Here is a 16,644-nt window from a genome sequence, read left to right on the forward strand (position 1 = left end):
AAACTTACTCAATGCCTCTGCATCCACCACATCTGTGCCAGTGAATTATACAGATTTACAATCCTTTGAGAGAAGAATTTCTCCTTATCTTTGTTTCAAATCTGCTATCTCGTATTCTAAGACTATGAACTCTCATTCTAGATCGCTCCACAGGAGGAAACATCTTCTCTATGCTGACTTTGTCAATCTCCTTTAGCATCCTGTATACCTCAGTTACATCTCATCTCATTCTTCTAAATTCTATGGGCCGAAACTGCTCAAACTCTCTTTTTAAAACAAATCCTTGAATCAATCAAGTGAACCTCCTCTGAATTGACTCACTAATGCTTTGTACAGTTGCTGCAACACTTTCCTACTTTTAAACTCTATTCCTTCAGCAACAAATACCAAAAATCAATTTGCTTTCCTTATTGCCTGCTCTACCTACAGAATACGTTTCTGCGACATACACACAAGGACAGTCAGATCCCCCATGCACTGAAGTGCTCCAACGTCTCTGTCCATTTAGATATTAAGTTGCTTTTCCAGCCTTTTGACTAAAATGGGTAACCTCACACTTATTCATGTTAAATTCCATCTACCAACTTTGACTCATTCACCTAACCAACCATATCCACTTTTAAATATCTTATTTGTCATTGCAACTTACTTTTCCACCTACTTTAGTGTTGTCTGTACATTTGGTTAACGAAGCCTTTAACAGATTGTAAACAGTTAGGACCTGATGATCAAACCCTGTGATGCACTACTAGTTACATGTTGCCAACCAGAAAAAGATCAACTTATCCTTACTGTCTACTTTTTGTTAATTAGCCATTCATCTATCCAAGTTCAGTACATTACCGGTAATCTCATGGGACTTCATCGTGTGTATTAACATTTTGTGTGGCACCTTATCAAATGCCTTCTGGAAGTCCAGCTATACTACATCTACAGAATTCAACGTTTCTTGTTACATCCTCAAAGAACTCTCGTATAGTAGTCAAACGTGATTTACTCTACATAAAACCTTGATGTCTGATGGATTGAGTTTTAATTTTCCAAATGACCTGCTATTACTTCCTTAATAACTGATTCTAACAATTTCCCAAGGAACGATGTTAACCTAACTAGTCTACAGTTTTCTACTTTCTGCCTCCCTCTCTTTTTGAATAAATGCCATTACTATTATGAGAAGTGAGGGTGGCAGTGGGAGGAAGCAATATGTAAGGAGGCAAGATATTAAATAGTATTTTTGAATCAAATTCGGAGCAATATATTAAGATCAGTGAAGGCCAATAATAAGGAATAGTAAAGCAAAACTTGAGAAAAAGGTGAATTAAGGCTAGATTGTAAGACAATTTTTTTTCACTCAATAATATTCAACATATTGGAGGCTTTCAGCTCTGGTGCTGGGGCAGAATGGCCATAATGGTAGCTAAGAAAAAAATGGGACAAATATGAATAATAACAATATCAGTTTTTGGAAAACATAAAAAAGAAATGAGATACTTCACTCACTGAAACACAAAGTCCATGGAACAACTTTCATAGCAAAAATAGGTTTTTATCAAAGATGGTGCAATGGACTAGAGATAATCCTTTGGCAAAAAAAGATTTCTAGCAGAATTTCAAATTTGTGATTCTTCCATCAATGATTTCACCTAATAGTTACAGTTTTAAAGATTGTTTCATAATGACATGTCATTTGTATGCATCCTCACAATCATCCTTGATTGTGCACATACTTCACGGTACCTACCCACACACTAAACTAGGATAATAAAGGAATTTAAAAATCAGGCAAAATTGCATCATCAAAAACTTTAGCTAAAATGTGTGAGGAGTAATAAAGATATAGTTGCAAATGGTTGCAGTCAACTCCTTTAGTCTAAATTACTTCGAGAAATCATGGCTTTATGATGGACACTCACCCCTTTCAAAATAGTGTAAACTGGAGAGGTCACACTCTTATAAATCAAGCTGGTGTAAGATTCTGATGTTGAATTTGAAGACATGAAGCTAGTGCCTAGGAAATAAAGAATATGTATGCACAGATGATGGAGGCTTATTTCATTTTAATATTCTATATTAAAAGCTCTAAACATCAAATAAGACATCAGACATTTTTTAAACAAAAAAATAGGACAGATAATGTTTTATTATACCAGTTGAGCTTATAGGAAGAAGAGGAATCAGTCTGTAAAAAACAGGAAGATGATTGATATAATTCCTGATCCATATTGATCGAGATGATCTCAGTAAAAGAACAAGATCAGTAAGTAAAAATTAAAATGTTCTGCTTTTGAAGGTCTTTATTTTAGTTATCTTGTCCAAATTAATTTTACATGCATATTCGAAGTGTAAAGTGGAAGTTCATGCTTTGTTTGGAAACACCAAATTTGAGAGGAATTGTTCAGCTAGCTTGTGTAAGGATCTCATGTAACCCTCTTAGTGCGAAGAACTGTTCTGAGAGAACAAGTTGCCACACTGAGAAATGAAAATAACTGTATAATCCAGGAGTTGAATGCCTACTTAAAAAGGACAGAAAGACATATCCTGGTTTAGAGGTTATTTTTGCTTATGTAAGAAGTTCTGTTCTGTAGTTTAAAGTAAAAGTTGCCTCCAAAAACTGTTTAGTAAATAGTGCTGATAATCTGTTTGTTACAGTAAACATGTTAAAACATAAATCCTTTTGTATCATGCTTTCAGCTACTTATGGGAATTTCAGATTTCCTTTCAATGGTCTTTATAGACAAAAATTAACTCTTTCTACTTCATTTCCCTCCTTGAAAACTACCTCTAACCAAGCATTTGATTACGTCTCCTCCTAACTTCTTATGTGGCTCAAAGCAATGTTTTACGTTATAATACTCTGGTGGCAATGCCAGGAGATATAGTGTTCAAACACAATGGAACAAGATGTTGTTGTTATACTAATGCCTTAAAAAAGTAAGACTAATTTTAGAATCCCAAGAGAAAAAAAAAATGTAGAAAATCTACACATATTGGAATAAAAACAATAAACATAGAAAATCCCACAAAATCTCAGAAGATCTACTTTCTGTGGAACAACAGACAAATGTAATATTTCAGTTATGTGACCTTCCATCAGAGGTGAAAAAAATTAGAGATATAGACAAAAATGAGGATTGCAGATGCTGGAAACTTTTCCTGCTCCTCAGATGCTGCCTGACCTGCTGTGCTTTTCCAGCACCACTCTGATCTAAACTAAAAAAAAAATAGAGATGTGGCAAGCTTTGAGCATGTGACAGAGAGGAAGGTGGGGAGGTGAACAAAAAGGAAGGTCTATGATTGGGAGGGCAGCAGGAGAGATTAAAAGTCAAAAGGTTTCATGGGACAAAGCCAAAGAGAGTGGTATTAGATCACAAAAACATATTAAAAAATATGTCTGCAGGAAGTGTGAAGGAAAAAAATCCTGAATAGCTCCTAACTGATAGAAGATAAAAGACAATAATACTTGCAAGATAGAAAACTCACAAAGAAAAGCAAAACAAAATGAAGGCAGAGTTTATCATTGAAATTGTTTGAACTTAATATTGATTCCAGAAAGCTGTAAAGTACCCAGATGATAGATAAAATGCTGTTCAAATATTTGTGTTGAGTTTCAACAGAACCACTGTAACAAGACAAATGTCAGTGAGGGTGTGAATTAAAATGATTGGCACGCTAAATGGATGTATTCCCCAAAATGGTCACCCAACCTGCATTTGGTCTTGCCAGTGCTCAGAAGATCACATCATGAAGAGCAAATACACAATACTAAACTGAAAGGAGAACATACATATTGTTGTTTCACTTGGATGAATTGTTTGCGAAGAGATTTAAAAAAGACAGGCATATTTCCTGTACTTGAATGGATAGGTGCCACAGGAAAGTGAGGAGGGTGCAGGGAGGTGTCTGAGGAGTGGACTAGTGTAATGCTAAAAGAAAAGTCCCTTCCAGTGCCAAGGGGTGTGTCACTGAACAAAGAGATCTTGGAATGGAGGCTCATTGTTCCTTGAAAGTGGAGTCGTAGATAGATAGGATAGTGAAGGTGGCATTTGATATGCTTTCCTTTATTGGTCAGTGCATTGAGTAGAGGAGTTGGGAGGTCATGGTTTGGCTGCACAGGACATTGTTTAGGTCAGTTTTGGAAATTTGCATTCAATTCTGGTCTCTTTGCTATAGGAAGGATGTTGTGTAACTTGAAAGGGTTCAGAAAAGATTTACAAAGATGTTGCCAGGTTGAAGGGGTTGAGCTATAGGGAGAGGCTGAGAGGTGACATTATGGAGGTTTATAAAACTATGAGGGGCATGGATACGGTAAATAAACAAGGCCTTTTCCCTAGGGTGGGGAAATGTCCAAAACCAGAGGGCATAAGCTTAAGATGAGAGAGGAAAGATTTAAAAGGGGCCGAAGGGGCAACATTTTCACGCAGAGGGTCATACATGGATGGAGTGAGCTGCCAGAGGAATTGGTGGAGGCTGGTACAATTACAACACTGAAAAGGCATCTAGATGGGTATGTGATTAGGAAGGGTTTAAAAAGGGATATGGGTAAGTGCTGGCAAATGGGACTAGATTCATTTAGTATATCTGGTCAGCATGGACGAGTTGGACTGGAGGGTCTGTTTCCGTGCTATATATCTCTATGACTTTATTGGGAGTAGCTGTGTTTGGAGGCATCATGCTGGAGATGATGAAAATGGTAGAGGATGATCACCAAAACATTGAGGTTGGTGGAATGGAGGGTGAGGACAAAGGGGAGCCCCACCATCATGTTGAAAGGAAAAGTGCTGAGAGCACAAGTATAGAAATTCAAACAGGCTCCACTGGAGGGCCTTGCTGACAACCATGGTGGGAGGGAATTCTCAGTTGTAGGGAAAGAAGAACATAATAGAACACTAGTGTGGAAGGTGGCATCATCTGAACTAGATTAAAGAATACAGTCTTTACCGGAACCAGAGCATGAGAACATGTAGACAAGACAATATTGAGCCAGTGAATATGTTTGATAGCCTATATCCAGAAAGGCAGAGAGAGAAGTCAAGGAAGGAAAGCATTGGAAACAAAACCAATAGGTTAGACCTTAAGAATACAGAATGGATTTGTCCATTAAACAGTAAGCATCTCTCTCTCTCATAAATAAGAAAACTCACATTTGTTACTTGGGTCCGTACAAACAGTCTCTGACATCCTCATACCTGACTTGGCCACTGCATAAATTCTGTTTTCCTAGGTGCAGAAGATAAAGTAACAGCTCTTAATATATCTGTATTGAGAGATTTCTGGAGCTATAAATCAGCCAAAAACCTTTCATGTCAGTCCCTAAATACAAGGAGAATCTGGTTTCCAGAACAAGGTGCAAGCGAAATGACCATTACTTTCCTTCAATTTGTTTTCATTCTCTGGTGATAACATGTACACTTACTGGGATGAAAGAACAGAAGCATCTACAATCTTCTAATTCTTCATTTACATGGTCATTCTTCGGAAGGATGGTGAGATATGTAGTGGTCAGCAGGCTAATTGAACTTTAGTGGGTGTGTCATGGGTAGGTTGGATTTTGCCTTCAAATAACTTTCAATTCTACCCTATTAATGTATATTAGCAAGGTCCTTAGTTAATTTTACTTCCCTTCCAAAACAAGTACCTCTCAAGGTTTACTAATATCTCACAGTTAAGAGAAACATAAGCACAAATAAATGACTGCATGTAGGGTCTTCCCCATCAATAACTTAATTATCTTCTGGAGATGCCGGTGTTGGACTGGGGTGTACAAAGTTAAAAATCACACAACACCAGGTTATAGTCCAGCAGGTTTAATTGGAAGCACACTAGCTTTCGGAGCGACGCTCCTTCACCTGATGAAGGAGCATAGCTCCGAAAGCTAGTGTGCTTCCAATTAAACCTGTTGGACTATAACCTGGTGTTCTGTGATTTTTAACTTAATTATCTTCCACACTGTGCATTTATTATTTGTGTTAGTGTTGTCAAATCAAATATTACTTTTAGTATGATTTTGGAATTTGCAGTAGATAAAGGAATTCATCACATTTTTGTATTTTATTGAAATGTGTTTTCCATTTTATCTAACATGCATTCTTCGCAATAAAAGATACTGTGACATCTGATTTAAAGTAGCATTCTAGTACAAAATGATAGTACAATTTGTCTGACAATAATTCAACATACTTCAACAGATTGTGTCATTCTATCTTGAAAGTGTTGCCAATAACTGTGACTAATGAATGCTGATGTAACACAATGTTAGAGATTCTGAAAGTTCATCTTGCTAGCATTGATTAAGAGGTTAAGGGAACCTTCCAAACAACATTCAACTCTCCCAAGCAGAGTTCAAATTCTCATACCGATCATGACTTCTATTTGTATAAGTACAAGTTGGCCTAGTTTAAATTGAGCTTTTCAAACGGAGAGGAAGGTTAATTGATGATGAGGAGGTAAACTTTCTACCTCACAAGTGGTGCTCATTGCCTCTCCACTATTTAGCAGTGGAGCTCCCACAGTAAAGTGGAGAAGTAACACAGATGCCCTGTGGGGACTACAAAGCACTGCTTTGATAATTGTAGATGCTAAACCCACGTACAGAATGAGGGGAAGTGAACTAACTAGTGTTGGATACTGGTGAGGTTTTGAACACATTCTCAGAACATTTGCCTCAGCCTCTAGATTACTAGTCCATTGATATGAACACTACACCACCATCTCCACCAACATAATGCAATGTTAAAAAGAACACTGCAAACCTAGCATGCCAAATATAGCATAAGATCACAATCACCTACAATAAATAACCACCCACCGATTCTGCTCCCACTACTCTTTCAGGCAATGTATTCCAGATCACAAACTGGTAGGTAAATTATTTTTCCTCATGTCATTTCCAGTTCATTTGCCAATCAGCTTTACTTAGTTCCTCATTGCTTACTCTAGCAAAATTAACCATAAATTTGAACACCACCTTCAAAGCATAAAGATTACTTCAATTTTGTGCTTTGGTAGGGTGACTGCCAAAAAGACATGAACAGATCTTCGAAAAAGTTCATGTTGCCTATGCACCGGTCCAACCTAATGCAAGTCAATTGAAATCTTTGCGATCAGGAAAATTATTGTTACTGTGAGGACTATCAGCGTAATATCAAATTAGCTTTTCAAAACATCTGCCAATATTTTTATTTCCTCAAAGGAAGCACTTTTAATTATCACTACAACACAGCAATTAGTATTACCCAGGAAGGGAATCTGTGTAGAGGAGGAGTTGGTGGCTTGCTGGTGGAAACTTTGCTCGCTGTGTCTCCGGTTTCTGGTTTCTCCTCTATAATTTGTCCTTCAGATGAATCATACAAAAACATTTCCTCATCAAGGCCAGTTTCCATTTTCTCCAGAATATCATCTCCACCTTCATCGATATCGATGTCCGTCTCTTCATGACAAATTGGCCTCACCATACTAATGGCATTTCGGTTTCTGCCAAACAGATGATCAGTACTTAATTGTGGTTGGCTAAAATGTTTCTTTGATTTGGCCATGCTTACATTAAATACATTAGGAGTCCGTAACCTTGGAGGTGCTAGGTTAGAAGATGAATTTGCCCCAATTGAGGACTGCATGGTCTGATCATTAGTGGTAGTTACAGGGATTAGATGCTTTGGTGTAAGAATTAGGTTTGGAGTATTTGTTCCACTGGATGATGATGAAGAATCTAGTCTTTGGGATTCAAATTTCTTGTTCAACTCATCAGCAGAAGTATCATGATCCATTCCTTTAATCATTGTTTTAGAGTTCATTATTATGCTTGGAAAATAATCCACTACTTGCAGTGTTTCAGTATTTGCAGCTTGAAAGGGCTGTTCTTGTTCAGTTTGCTGAATTATTGCACTCTCATCATCAAAAGCAGAGTTATTGTCATCAGATGCTGTCAAATAGGTGTCACTCCCAATGTGATTCGAGATGTTGCACAAACATTTGGATTTTAGATGCTTTTTCCTCTCATCTTCTTCATCAGAACTACCATCATTTAAAGATTTAAAGGTTGTGTCATCTTTTGTTAAAATCTGTAGTCTTTTTCTATCTTGTAGTTCAGGTACACAATGGTTTTGAGCAAAGCCCCTTTGATCTGTTCCAGTATTTTGAACAGAATTAACTTGTGGCTTCTTGTTCATTTCATTTTCTGAAAAATAGAGAATTGCACAAGCTAAATTTTGCCCATCTTTTTAAAGCCACTTGGTATATTGGGTTATATGACCAAAATAGTGTGTGGTTTTATTTTGGACAGAAGGTTTGGAGAAATCATGCATGAAACAGTTCGAAATTTCTAAAGTACTGAGGAAGTCATTTTGCTGATCTATAGAGAGGGACAGAAAATCAGAGGAAGTCAATTCCAGGTCAGATTTTCCTATAATTCCTAACTGAAGTATGCTGACAAAAAGTGAACAGAATACTCTGTTGGTCTAACCAGTGATAGAATTTCAGCAGAACAATGTAGATTTATGCTTCAATGCTCAAAGTGCACTCCCAAACATTGTATTCTTTTTTTTAATGCTTTCAATATTGAGGTAATGTAACTTAAAATTTATTTCAAATGTGTCTTTGTGCTAATTCTATTCACTGCACTCCATACAATGTCATAGAGCACCAAGGAGTCATTCAAAAGTAGGGAAAATTAATAATAGGACAATTAGAATGTAGCATTTAAAAATATCTATAATGAGTTAACAATGCAAATAGAGACAACTGGTTCTGATTTGGAGCGATTACTGGGACATGGTTACAGGGGCACCTGGTCTGAAAATTGAACCTGACTGTGTGTGTTTCGGAAGGATAGATAGAAAGAAAAAGGAGATGGTGTAGCATTGTTAGTAAAGGGTGAGATCAGTGTTGTAGCTAGAAATGGATTTGGCTTTGGTGATGAAGATGTGGAAACAAGTTGGGTAGAGTCATCGAGTCACAAAGTATGGAAACAGACCTTTTGGTCCTACTAGTCTGTGCTGATCATAATTCCAAACTAAACTAATCCCAGCTGCCTGTGCTTGGCCCATATTCCTCCAAACATTTCTTATTCATGTACTTATTTAAATGTCTTTTAATTGTTCTAACAGTACCGGCATCCACCATTTCCTCTCGATGATCATTCTTGATGCAAATCACTCTGTTAAAAATTGCCTCTCATATCTCTAAGTCTTTCTCTTCTCACCTTAAAAACATGTCTCACCCTAGGGAAAAGACATCTTCCATTCACCTTATCTATACTTCTCATGACTTTATAAACCTCTATAAGGTTACTCCGCAACCTCCTATGCTCCAGTGAAAAAGTCTCAGTCTATCCTGCCTCTCCTTATACGTGAAGTCCTCCATTGGCAGCAGCATCCTGGTAAATCTCTTCTGACCCCTCTCTAGCTTAATAATATTCTTCCAATAACTGGGTGACCAAAACTGAACATAAGAAATATTTTTTTTAAATCTAGAAACAAGAAATAGCCAAGGGAAATAAATCTTTAGTGAGAGTAACGTACAAGTTCCCTAATAGTAGTTCCATATTAGAAACCAGGAAACATTGGGATCTTGTAAGAAAGGTACAATAATCATGGGTGATTTTAGTAGGCATTTAGATTGGTTTAATCAAATTGGTCAGGGTTGACTGAGTGGGGATAAGGGGGACAGAAAGAGTTCACACAGTGTATTAGAAGTTGTCTCTTGGAGCAAAATGTTGGGGAATTAACCAGGGATCAGGTATTTTGGATTTAGTATTATATAATGAGGTAGCACTAGTTAACGATCTCATAGTCAAAGATCCTCTAAGGAAGAGTGATCATTTGCAAGTTGGAATTTCAAATTTAGTTTAAAAGGACAAGAAATTTGAATTGCATACTAATATTCCGGTGCTCGGTAATTAAGTAGACATGAGGACAGATATGACCCAACTGAACTGGGCAGAAAGACTAAAAGGTAAGGCACTTGATAAGCAGTGACAGATATTTAAGGAGATATTTATATCTTTCCCACTAATACATATTCTAGAGAGGAAGAAAGATTGTAAGAGGGGGAAAAAGGATCCATCGCTAAGCAAGGAAGTTAAAGATAACATAGGGGCAAATATTAAGGCATTCCATATTGCAAAGATCTGTAGCAAGCTGGAAGATTTGGAAATTTTTAATGACCAAAGAGTACTAAAACAAAAGCAATAAAAAGAGCAAAGATTAAGTATGAAAGAAGACTAGTGCAAAATATAAAAACAAATAACAAAACCTTCTATAGGTATGTAATAGGGAAGAATCTAGCTAAAGGGAATGTTGATCTCTTCAAGGATGAGATTGGGGAGTTAATAATGGGGAACACGAATAGCAGAGACACTAAATCAATATTTTGCCTCAGTTTTCATGGTGGAGGCCACTGAAACCATCCCAATACAGAGATTTTACAAAAGGAGGAACTTCAAATGATCATGAGGGAAAAAGTACTGAGGAAACTACTGGGATTTAAAGAAACCAAGCTCCAAGGGCCTGATGGCCTATCTGGAGACTGATAAAGATGACAGAGTGAACGTTTCCTGTTGTGGGACAATTTAGAGAATGAGAGGTCATACCTTTATGCTGAGTGGTGTCAGATTTAAAACAGAGATGAACAGGAATTATTTCTCTTAAAAGGATCATGAATCTGTGGAATTCAATACCCTTGAGTATGGTGGATGCTGGGAAACTAAATAGACAGATTTTTAATTATAACGGATTAAAGGGTAGGAAAGTGGAATGGAGGCCAAGGTGAGATCATCCCTGAGCATATTAAATGGAGGAGCAGACTGGAGGGGCCGAATTGCCTAATCCTTGTTCCCTGTTCATACATTTACTCATATATCTCTCGTTGCTTTTCACATTATATCGTCAGTAATAAACGTAACTTTCCAATTTCCTGTTCATTTCGTAAGCAATCTAAGTTCTTCTACCAATGATCAATAGCATTCTCCATCTTTAATATGCTATCTTAATGTCTATAAATTTAGCCACATTACTTTTCTGACAAGAACTCCAGCTTTCATTATTGATAGAATTATAGATTTATTGAATTATGTATTAATGCAAAGCAACGTCTTAATTTTCTTGTTTTACATAAATGATGAATGCTAAAAAACACCAATGATATTGTCCTCTTGTTGGTGCCTTTATAAATGGTAGTGAACAGTGCAAAATATAAATTAACGTTGCACTTTAATTCAGTTTCTTCCTGTTGCTTTTTTTTGGATTTCTAGAAAGAATGTAAACAATGCACCCTCTCAATTCAATACTGTCTTTTTTTAAAACAAGTCTTGAGAAGGAAAACATTTAAAAAGAAGAAAGAAATAAAGTCTGTTCACTTCATAAGCGAAATATTGACAATGTATTTAAACTCATGAATGTGGCAGGATTTACCAGTTGACATAATCAATTTTATTGATTAATTGATTTACAGGATTCCACACCCACCTGTAAACTTTATGTTCAGTGACTCTGGTTCAAGGGTATTCTGCTGTAGACTTCTGGGGTTTCCTTTAAAATATCCAAAAGTTAGGCTGCTGAGCCGTTGTGCTTCCCCTGATGTTTTGCTCAAGTCAGATGATGTTTTTTGTCCTCGATTCCCTGTTAGAGCTAAAAGATAGCAGCCACCCAAAAACTGGTTATTTAAGAAGCCAAACAAACTGCAAATGCTGGAAATCAAAAACAAACAAACAAAAAAATTGCTGGAAAATTTCAGCAGGTCTGGCAGGATTTGTGGAGAGAAGTCAGAGTTAACATTTCTGATTTTGAGAACCTTACGTTCCCAGTTCTGAGGAAGAATTTCAGGACCCAAAACATTAACTCTGATTTCTCTACTCAGATGTTGCCACACCTGCTTAGATTTTCCAGCAATTTCTGTTTTTGTTACTAGTTACCTAAGCATTGCTCTAGATGATTTCTGACTGCAGTGCAAAACTGATTTTATTTCTGTTGCAAATAATGGATTAAATTGTAAAGAAAAGTTTCCTCTACTCCAATGGATCTGATCTGACCCAGCATAGGTGAGAGAAGGACATTATGTCACACTATTGTACATACTAGGACTTATTTATGTGGAAAATGGACATTATGAAAACAAACAGAGGAAAATGGTTTTGGACCCTTGCTCATCTCCATTCACAAAGACTAAACTGCAGAAATTGCCTTCCCAACGGGAAAATCAATATTCTGCACCATGATGCAACAGAAAAACCAAAGGAAGGTAGTTTTGGAGGGGAGACTCAGCAGTCCAATATTTTGGTGGCATTGCATTTGCACTTGCATTGTGCTGGTTTTCACATTCCTAAATTGGAAAATGAGCTTCTTAGGTAAATCTGTCATTCATTTAAACTTAATTTTAGCATGAGGACGACTGTAGTTCCAGCCCAACTGTTTCAGTCGAGAACGGAGGGGAAATAGATGATACACATGTGTAGAGCAATCACCCTTGTAAGAATTCACTTGTTGTAGTCACAGTAAATAACTGAATTTACTCAGTAAATCATGAATATGTTGGAAAATCTTGGCTCTAACCTTGTAATTTGGTCTGAAGGATCTGAATGTGTTCCACCTGTTGCTGGTTAGTAAGTTTAAAACTCTGATTTTCCGTTTCAAGCTATGAGCAGAGAGAGGATATAAATGTGGTATTAAATTACATATACCACTCCACATTAAAACAGAAAATTAAGATAAGAACCTATGGTCTACTGAAAACACTCATCAAAAATTATATTACATAATGTTAATTTAACTTCTTTCTTCTGGAAAACTAAGATTGTAAATACAACTACATTCTAGGTATGCTTCTAACAATAGATAGAATAGCCACCTGAATGAGTTTATACAAATATTACACAAATGCAAGTAATTATTGTGTATGCGTTTAAACTTTTTCGGAGGATTTTGTTCAATGGACTTAACAATAATTTTATATTTTATAATGAGCAGTTTGGAATACATTTTTCCAAACAAAAGCATCTAAAAGGCATAAAGATTTGTTTTGCAGCTTAAAATTTCCAAGAGTAGGAGAAATAAATAAAAAACAAAACAAATTCTACAACTAATTCAAAATGTTGAACTTCTTTCTCTTATAAACATGCATTAGCAACATTAAGGTACCTCCTGAAGTTTCATTGTCACCCAATCCTTGATTTTAGCTGCTTTCTCTTCTATTATTTTGGCCTCCTGCATCCGCAGGTGCTTCTGAAAATCAAATACTTACTGTTAACTTTCTGTGGATATGTGATAACTTCAGTGCAACACAACACATGAATAGAAATAATCAAACCACAGTAATCTTGACATATATGCTATAAAATCTTTTAACATATGACAAAGCTAGATGAGAAAGTAGTTTCACATATCTATCTTTAATTATATTCAATAGCATGTACGGGAGTAAGTAGGTATTTATTTATTTACAAGTTTATGTGGCAAGCTCTCAGACCCGAGTGGTTTAACAAAGTGCATAATTAATTATCTTCTTCAAATTAGATTACCATTGGTATATAACATATTAAAATTTAATCAGAGTCAGTTGTATTTTTGGATTCTATTTGATTACATTGCTTAGACTTGTCACCCAGACATGTATTTGGTTCACACCTCCTTCAACTTGCTATCTTATCAAAACAGAATTAAAGTTCCTCCCAAAAAAAGCTCATTTGGTAAACCAGCATACAAAATGTTAAAAATCACACAACACCAAGTTATAGTCCAAGGTGTTTTTGGAAGCAGTAGCTTTCAGAACGCTGCTCCTTCATCAGGTGGTTGTGACGCAGCACACTCTTGCAGCACACACAGCACACAGGTGGTTTTAACTCCATGCTTAGTTCAAGGCCTCAGTTGTCTGCTTGATCACTTTGGTGATCCCATGGTAATTTGTACCTCATCTTGACAGACAAGAAAGGATGATGGAGGCTTGTCATATGCAATTCGTGGAGGGTGGCATTTGATCCCCTGTAATCAATCTCTCATATTTTGTGTCATGTTGAGTAAAGATGGTTTATTGGAGCAGAACGAGAGAACCATGACAGTTGCCTGGAAACTTGGCCCAGATGTGCATTACTCTACATTGATGATGACTAAGTAGCTGCTTAAAGAAATGAAACCCTTTCCTGTTTACAAATACTTCTGGCTGGTCTCCTGATGTTCTCATGGTAATACATGTATCGTCTGTGACTAGAAAGAAAGAAGCTAGCCACTGCAGCGTACACCAGAGTCTTTTCATTCTAATTTCTAGGTTCCATCGAGAATGATCGAGAATGTCTTTGCCAGGGCCAGTGACTTGATGAATAGTAGATTAAGGAATTTGAGAAACATTCACTCTTCCATTCTGTAATGTTGACTTTCACTGTTATGATCACCAGTTAGGAAGGATGAACTAATTAATTTCCTTGTCTCCACGTCTCTACTGGCTACGACACAATGCGAGTTTAAAAAGACAGGAAACAGCCTGTCTTTAGCACAGCATCAGAAACAAGTCAGTCAAGCTAAAAAAAATCATATTTGCAGAAGGACCAAATCCAAGTCTGTAGCCATAGTAACTTTCACCCAAGCTAATGGCAATGGTGTTTTTTACTGGATCAGTTATGGCTGGTTGAAATCTCTTTTTTGGAGATTGTGTGTAGATTCAGACATTGCCTTTAAGAATCCTCTATTTGTGGTGATCAGGACTTCCAGTGGATTTTCAACTAAAACTTTGGTAAGAGGTTTTCAGAGGAAGTGAGCAAACCAAAGGCTGTTGACCACATGTCAAGTTCTTTGCAACTATCTCTGTTTAAACAATTTTTTCTCCCTCACCCATAAACTGGGTCATGTGACTTTTCACTGGAAGCTGCAGACACATTGGATTCTATCAGGTTGTTCTTTGCAAATGCAATATTGATGCTGTTGAAGTCAGTGCGCTTTGCTTGAAAAATGATCTTTCTAAAAAGTCTAATACACACACACACACACACCCCCTAAATCAATGATATTATAAATTCATTGTTTAAATTAGACAGCTTTATAACATTCAAAGACCAAACATGCCCATTCGGGCCCAGAAGCAATATGACTTCATGTAGGAGGCTGCAGAATTCAGTGGCAACTTGTCTGGAGAAATTTCTCCTAACCAAGACCTCTACTACCCCTCCTCCTGGGCCTCCAATCTTTTACTGCTATGAGACTCTCACTCATCTATTCCTGTGCGAATAGACAGCACAAACTTAGACTGGTGGGACAACTTGCAGTCCCAGAAGTGGCCACTTGCACCCAGTGTTGCTATTAGATTGCCAGAGCTGCCAGTCAATCTGATTGGCCAGTAGCTATGTGGGGATTTCTTCCCACTTAAGGGACAAAAGTCCTGCCTCCAATCAATTAATGTACCTCAGATCATTATATGAACATGGCAGAAAGCATCAGTCTGGATGTGATCTGCACAACTGAGTAGCAAGGCAGGAAATCCTGCTGCCAAAAAAACTCTTCCCCATCTTCCTTGAATTCTCTATTTGGCAAAATTATTAGACCGCTTATTTAACATCCAGTAAAAAATTAGCATAAATTTCTGCTAATTAAATAATGTCCCCATTCCAAATTCTTACACACGCTACAGACTTCTTCCTACTCCCTGCATACTATGTGAAACTTAAGCAGACAATTTGCAATCCTGGTGTCTTGACAGAGCTGAACTTCTTGACCATATCTCCAAGCCATTATGAGGGTGTCTTTCTCTACCACTGCAATATTACCCGTTTTTGTCCTGTCACGTATCAATTGCTGTTGACACCTTCATTCACGCCTTTGTTAGCTCTAAGCTATTCCAATCCATTTTTGGCTGGCCTCCCACATTTTACCATCCTTAGACTTGAGGCCATGTAAAGCTCTGCTGCCTATTGTCATTTTCACCAACTGTGTTCACCAAGCATCCCACAGTAGCTGACTAGCATTGCCTTCCATTCAAAACTAAATGTTGATTCTTGTTTTCAAATTCCTTTCTCCATTGCTGGAATCTCTTCCAGCCAGCAAACTTTCCAAGATAGTCTGACTCATCTAATTCTGGTCTTGTGTAACCCAATTTTAAGCCACCATTGTTGGCAGTCCTTTCAGCTGTGTAGGTCTTAGGTTCTGGAATTCTCTTTCTACATTTCTCTACCACCTTAACTTCCTTTCCTCCTTCAAGACACACCTTTAAAGCTACACTTAAAGAAATTTTTGGTTATCTTACCCAATACATCCTTCTGTGGTTCTGCGTCATATTTTTTGTTTTATACTGCTTCAGTGAAGCACCTTAGAATGTTTTATTACATTGAAAGCATTAAAGAAATATAAATGTTGAGATTGAATGCAGAAAATTGAGTCAAGAGTGTGGTGCTGGAAAAGCACAGCAGGCCAGGCAGCAGAGAAGAAGGAAAGTCGACATTTCAGGCAAAAGCCCTTCATCAGGAATTTTGTCCGAAATGTCAATTTTCCTGCTTTTCTGATGCTGCCTGACCTGCTGTACTTTCCAACACCACACTCTTGACTCTGGTCTTCAGCATCTGCAGTCCACACTTTCGCCTAGAGAAAAAGGATCGTAATTTAAAAAAAGCTATTCAGTTTATAAAATCAAAAAGTATTTCATATTTAAGCAATGTACATTTCTAAGTATTTAGTA

The 16,644-nt window shown here is 37.1% G+C and overlaps 1 protein-coding gene across 1 annotated transcript in view; it reads right to left on the bottom strand.

Annotated features, from left to right (window-relative positions):
* The window catches only part of plekhh2 (pleckstrin homology domain containing, family H (with MyTH4 domain) member 2), a 114,205-nt gene that overhangs the window by 50,960 nt on the left and 46,601 nt on the right, over positions 1–16,644 (bottom strand). Inside the window, exons 5-10 of the mRNA XM_060831396.1 lie at positions 13,128–13,211; positions 12,543–12,624; positions 11,460–11,621; positions 7,233–8,173; positions 5,142–5,217; positions 1,914–2,008 (exon numbers count right to left, since the gene is read on the bottom strand). Coding sequence (XP_060687379.1) covers positions 1,914–2,008; positions 5,142–5,217; positions 7,233–8,173; positions 11,460–11,621; positions 12,543–12,624; positions 13,128–13,211 — 1,440 coding nt within the window. The remainder of the gene's footprint in view (positions 1–1,913; positions 2,009–5,141; positions 5,218–7,232; positions 8,174–11,459; positions 11,622–12,542; positions 12,625–13,127; positions 13,212–16,644) is intronic.

This window comes from Hemiscyllium ocellatum, chromosome 10 (genome assembly GCF_020745735.1).
Source record: "Hemiscyllium ocellatum isolate sHemOce1 chromosome 10, sHemOce1.pat.X.cur, whole genome shotgun sequence".
Lineage (NCBI taxonomy): Eukaryota > Metazoa > Chordata > Chondrichthyes > Orectolobiformes > Hemiscylliidae > Hemiscyllium > Hemiscyllium ocellatum.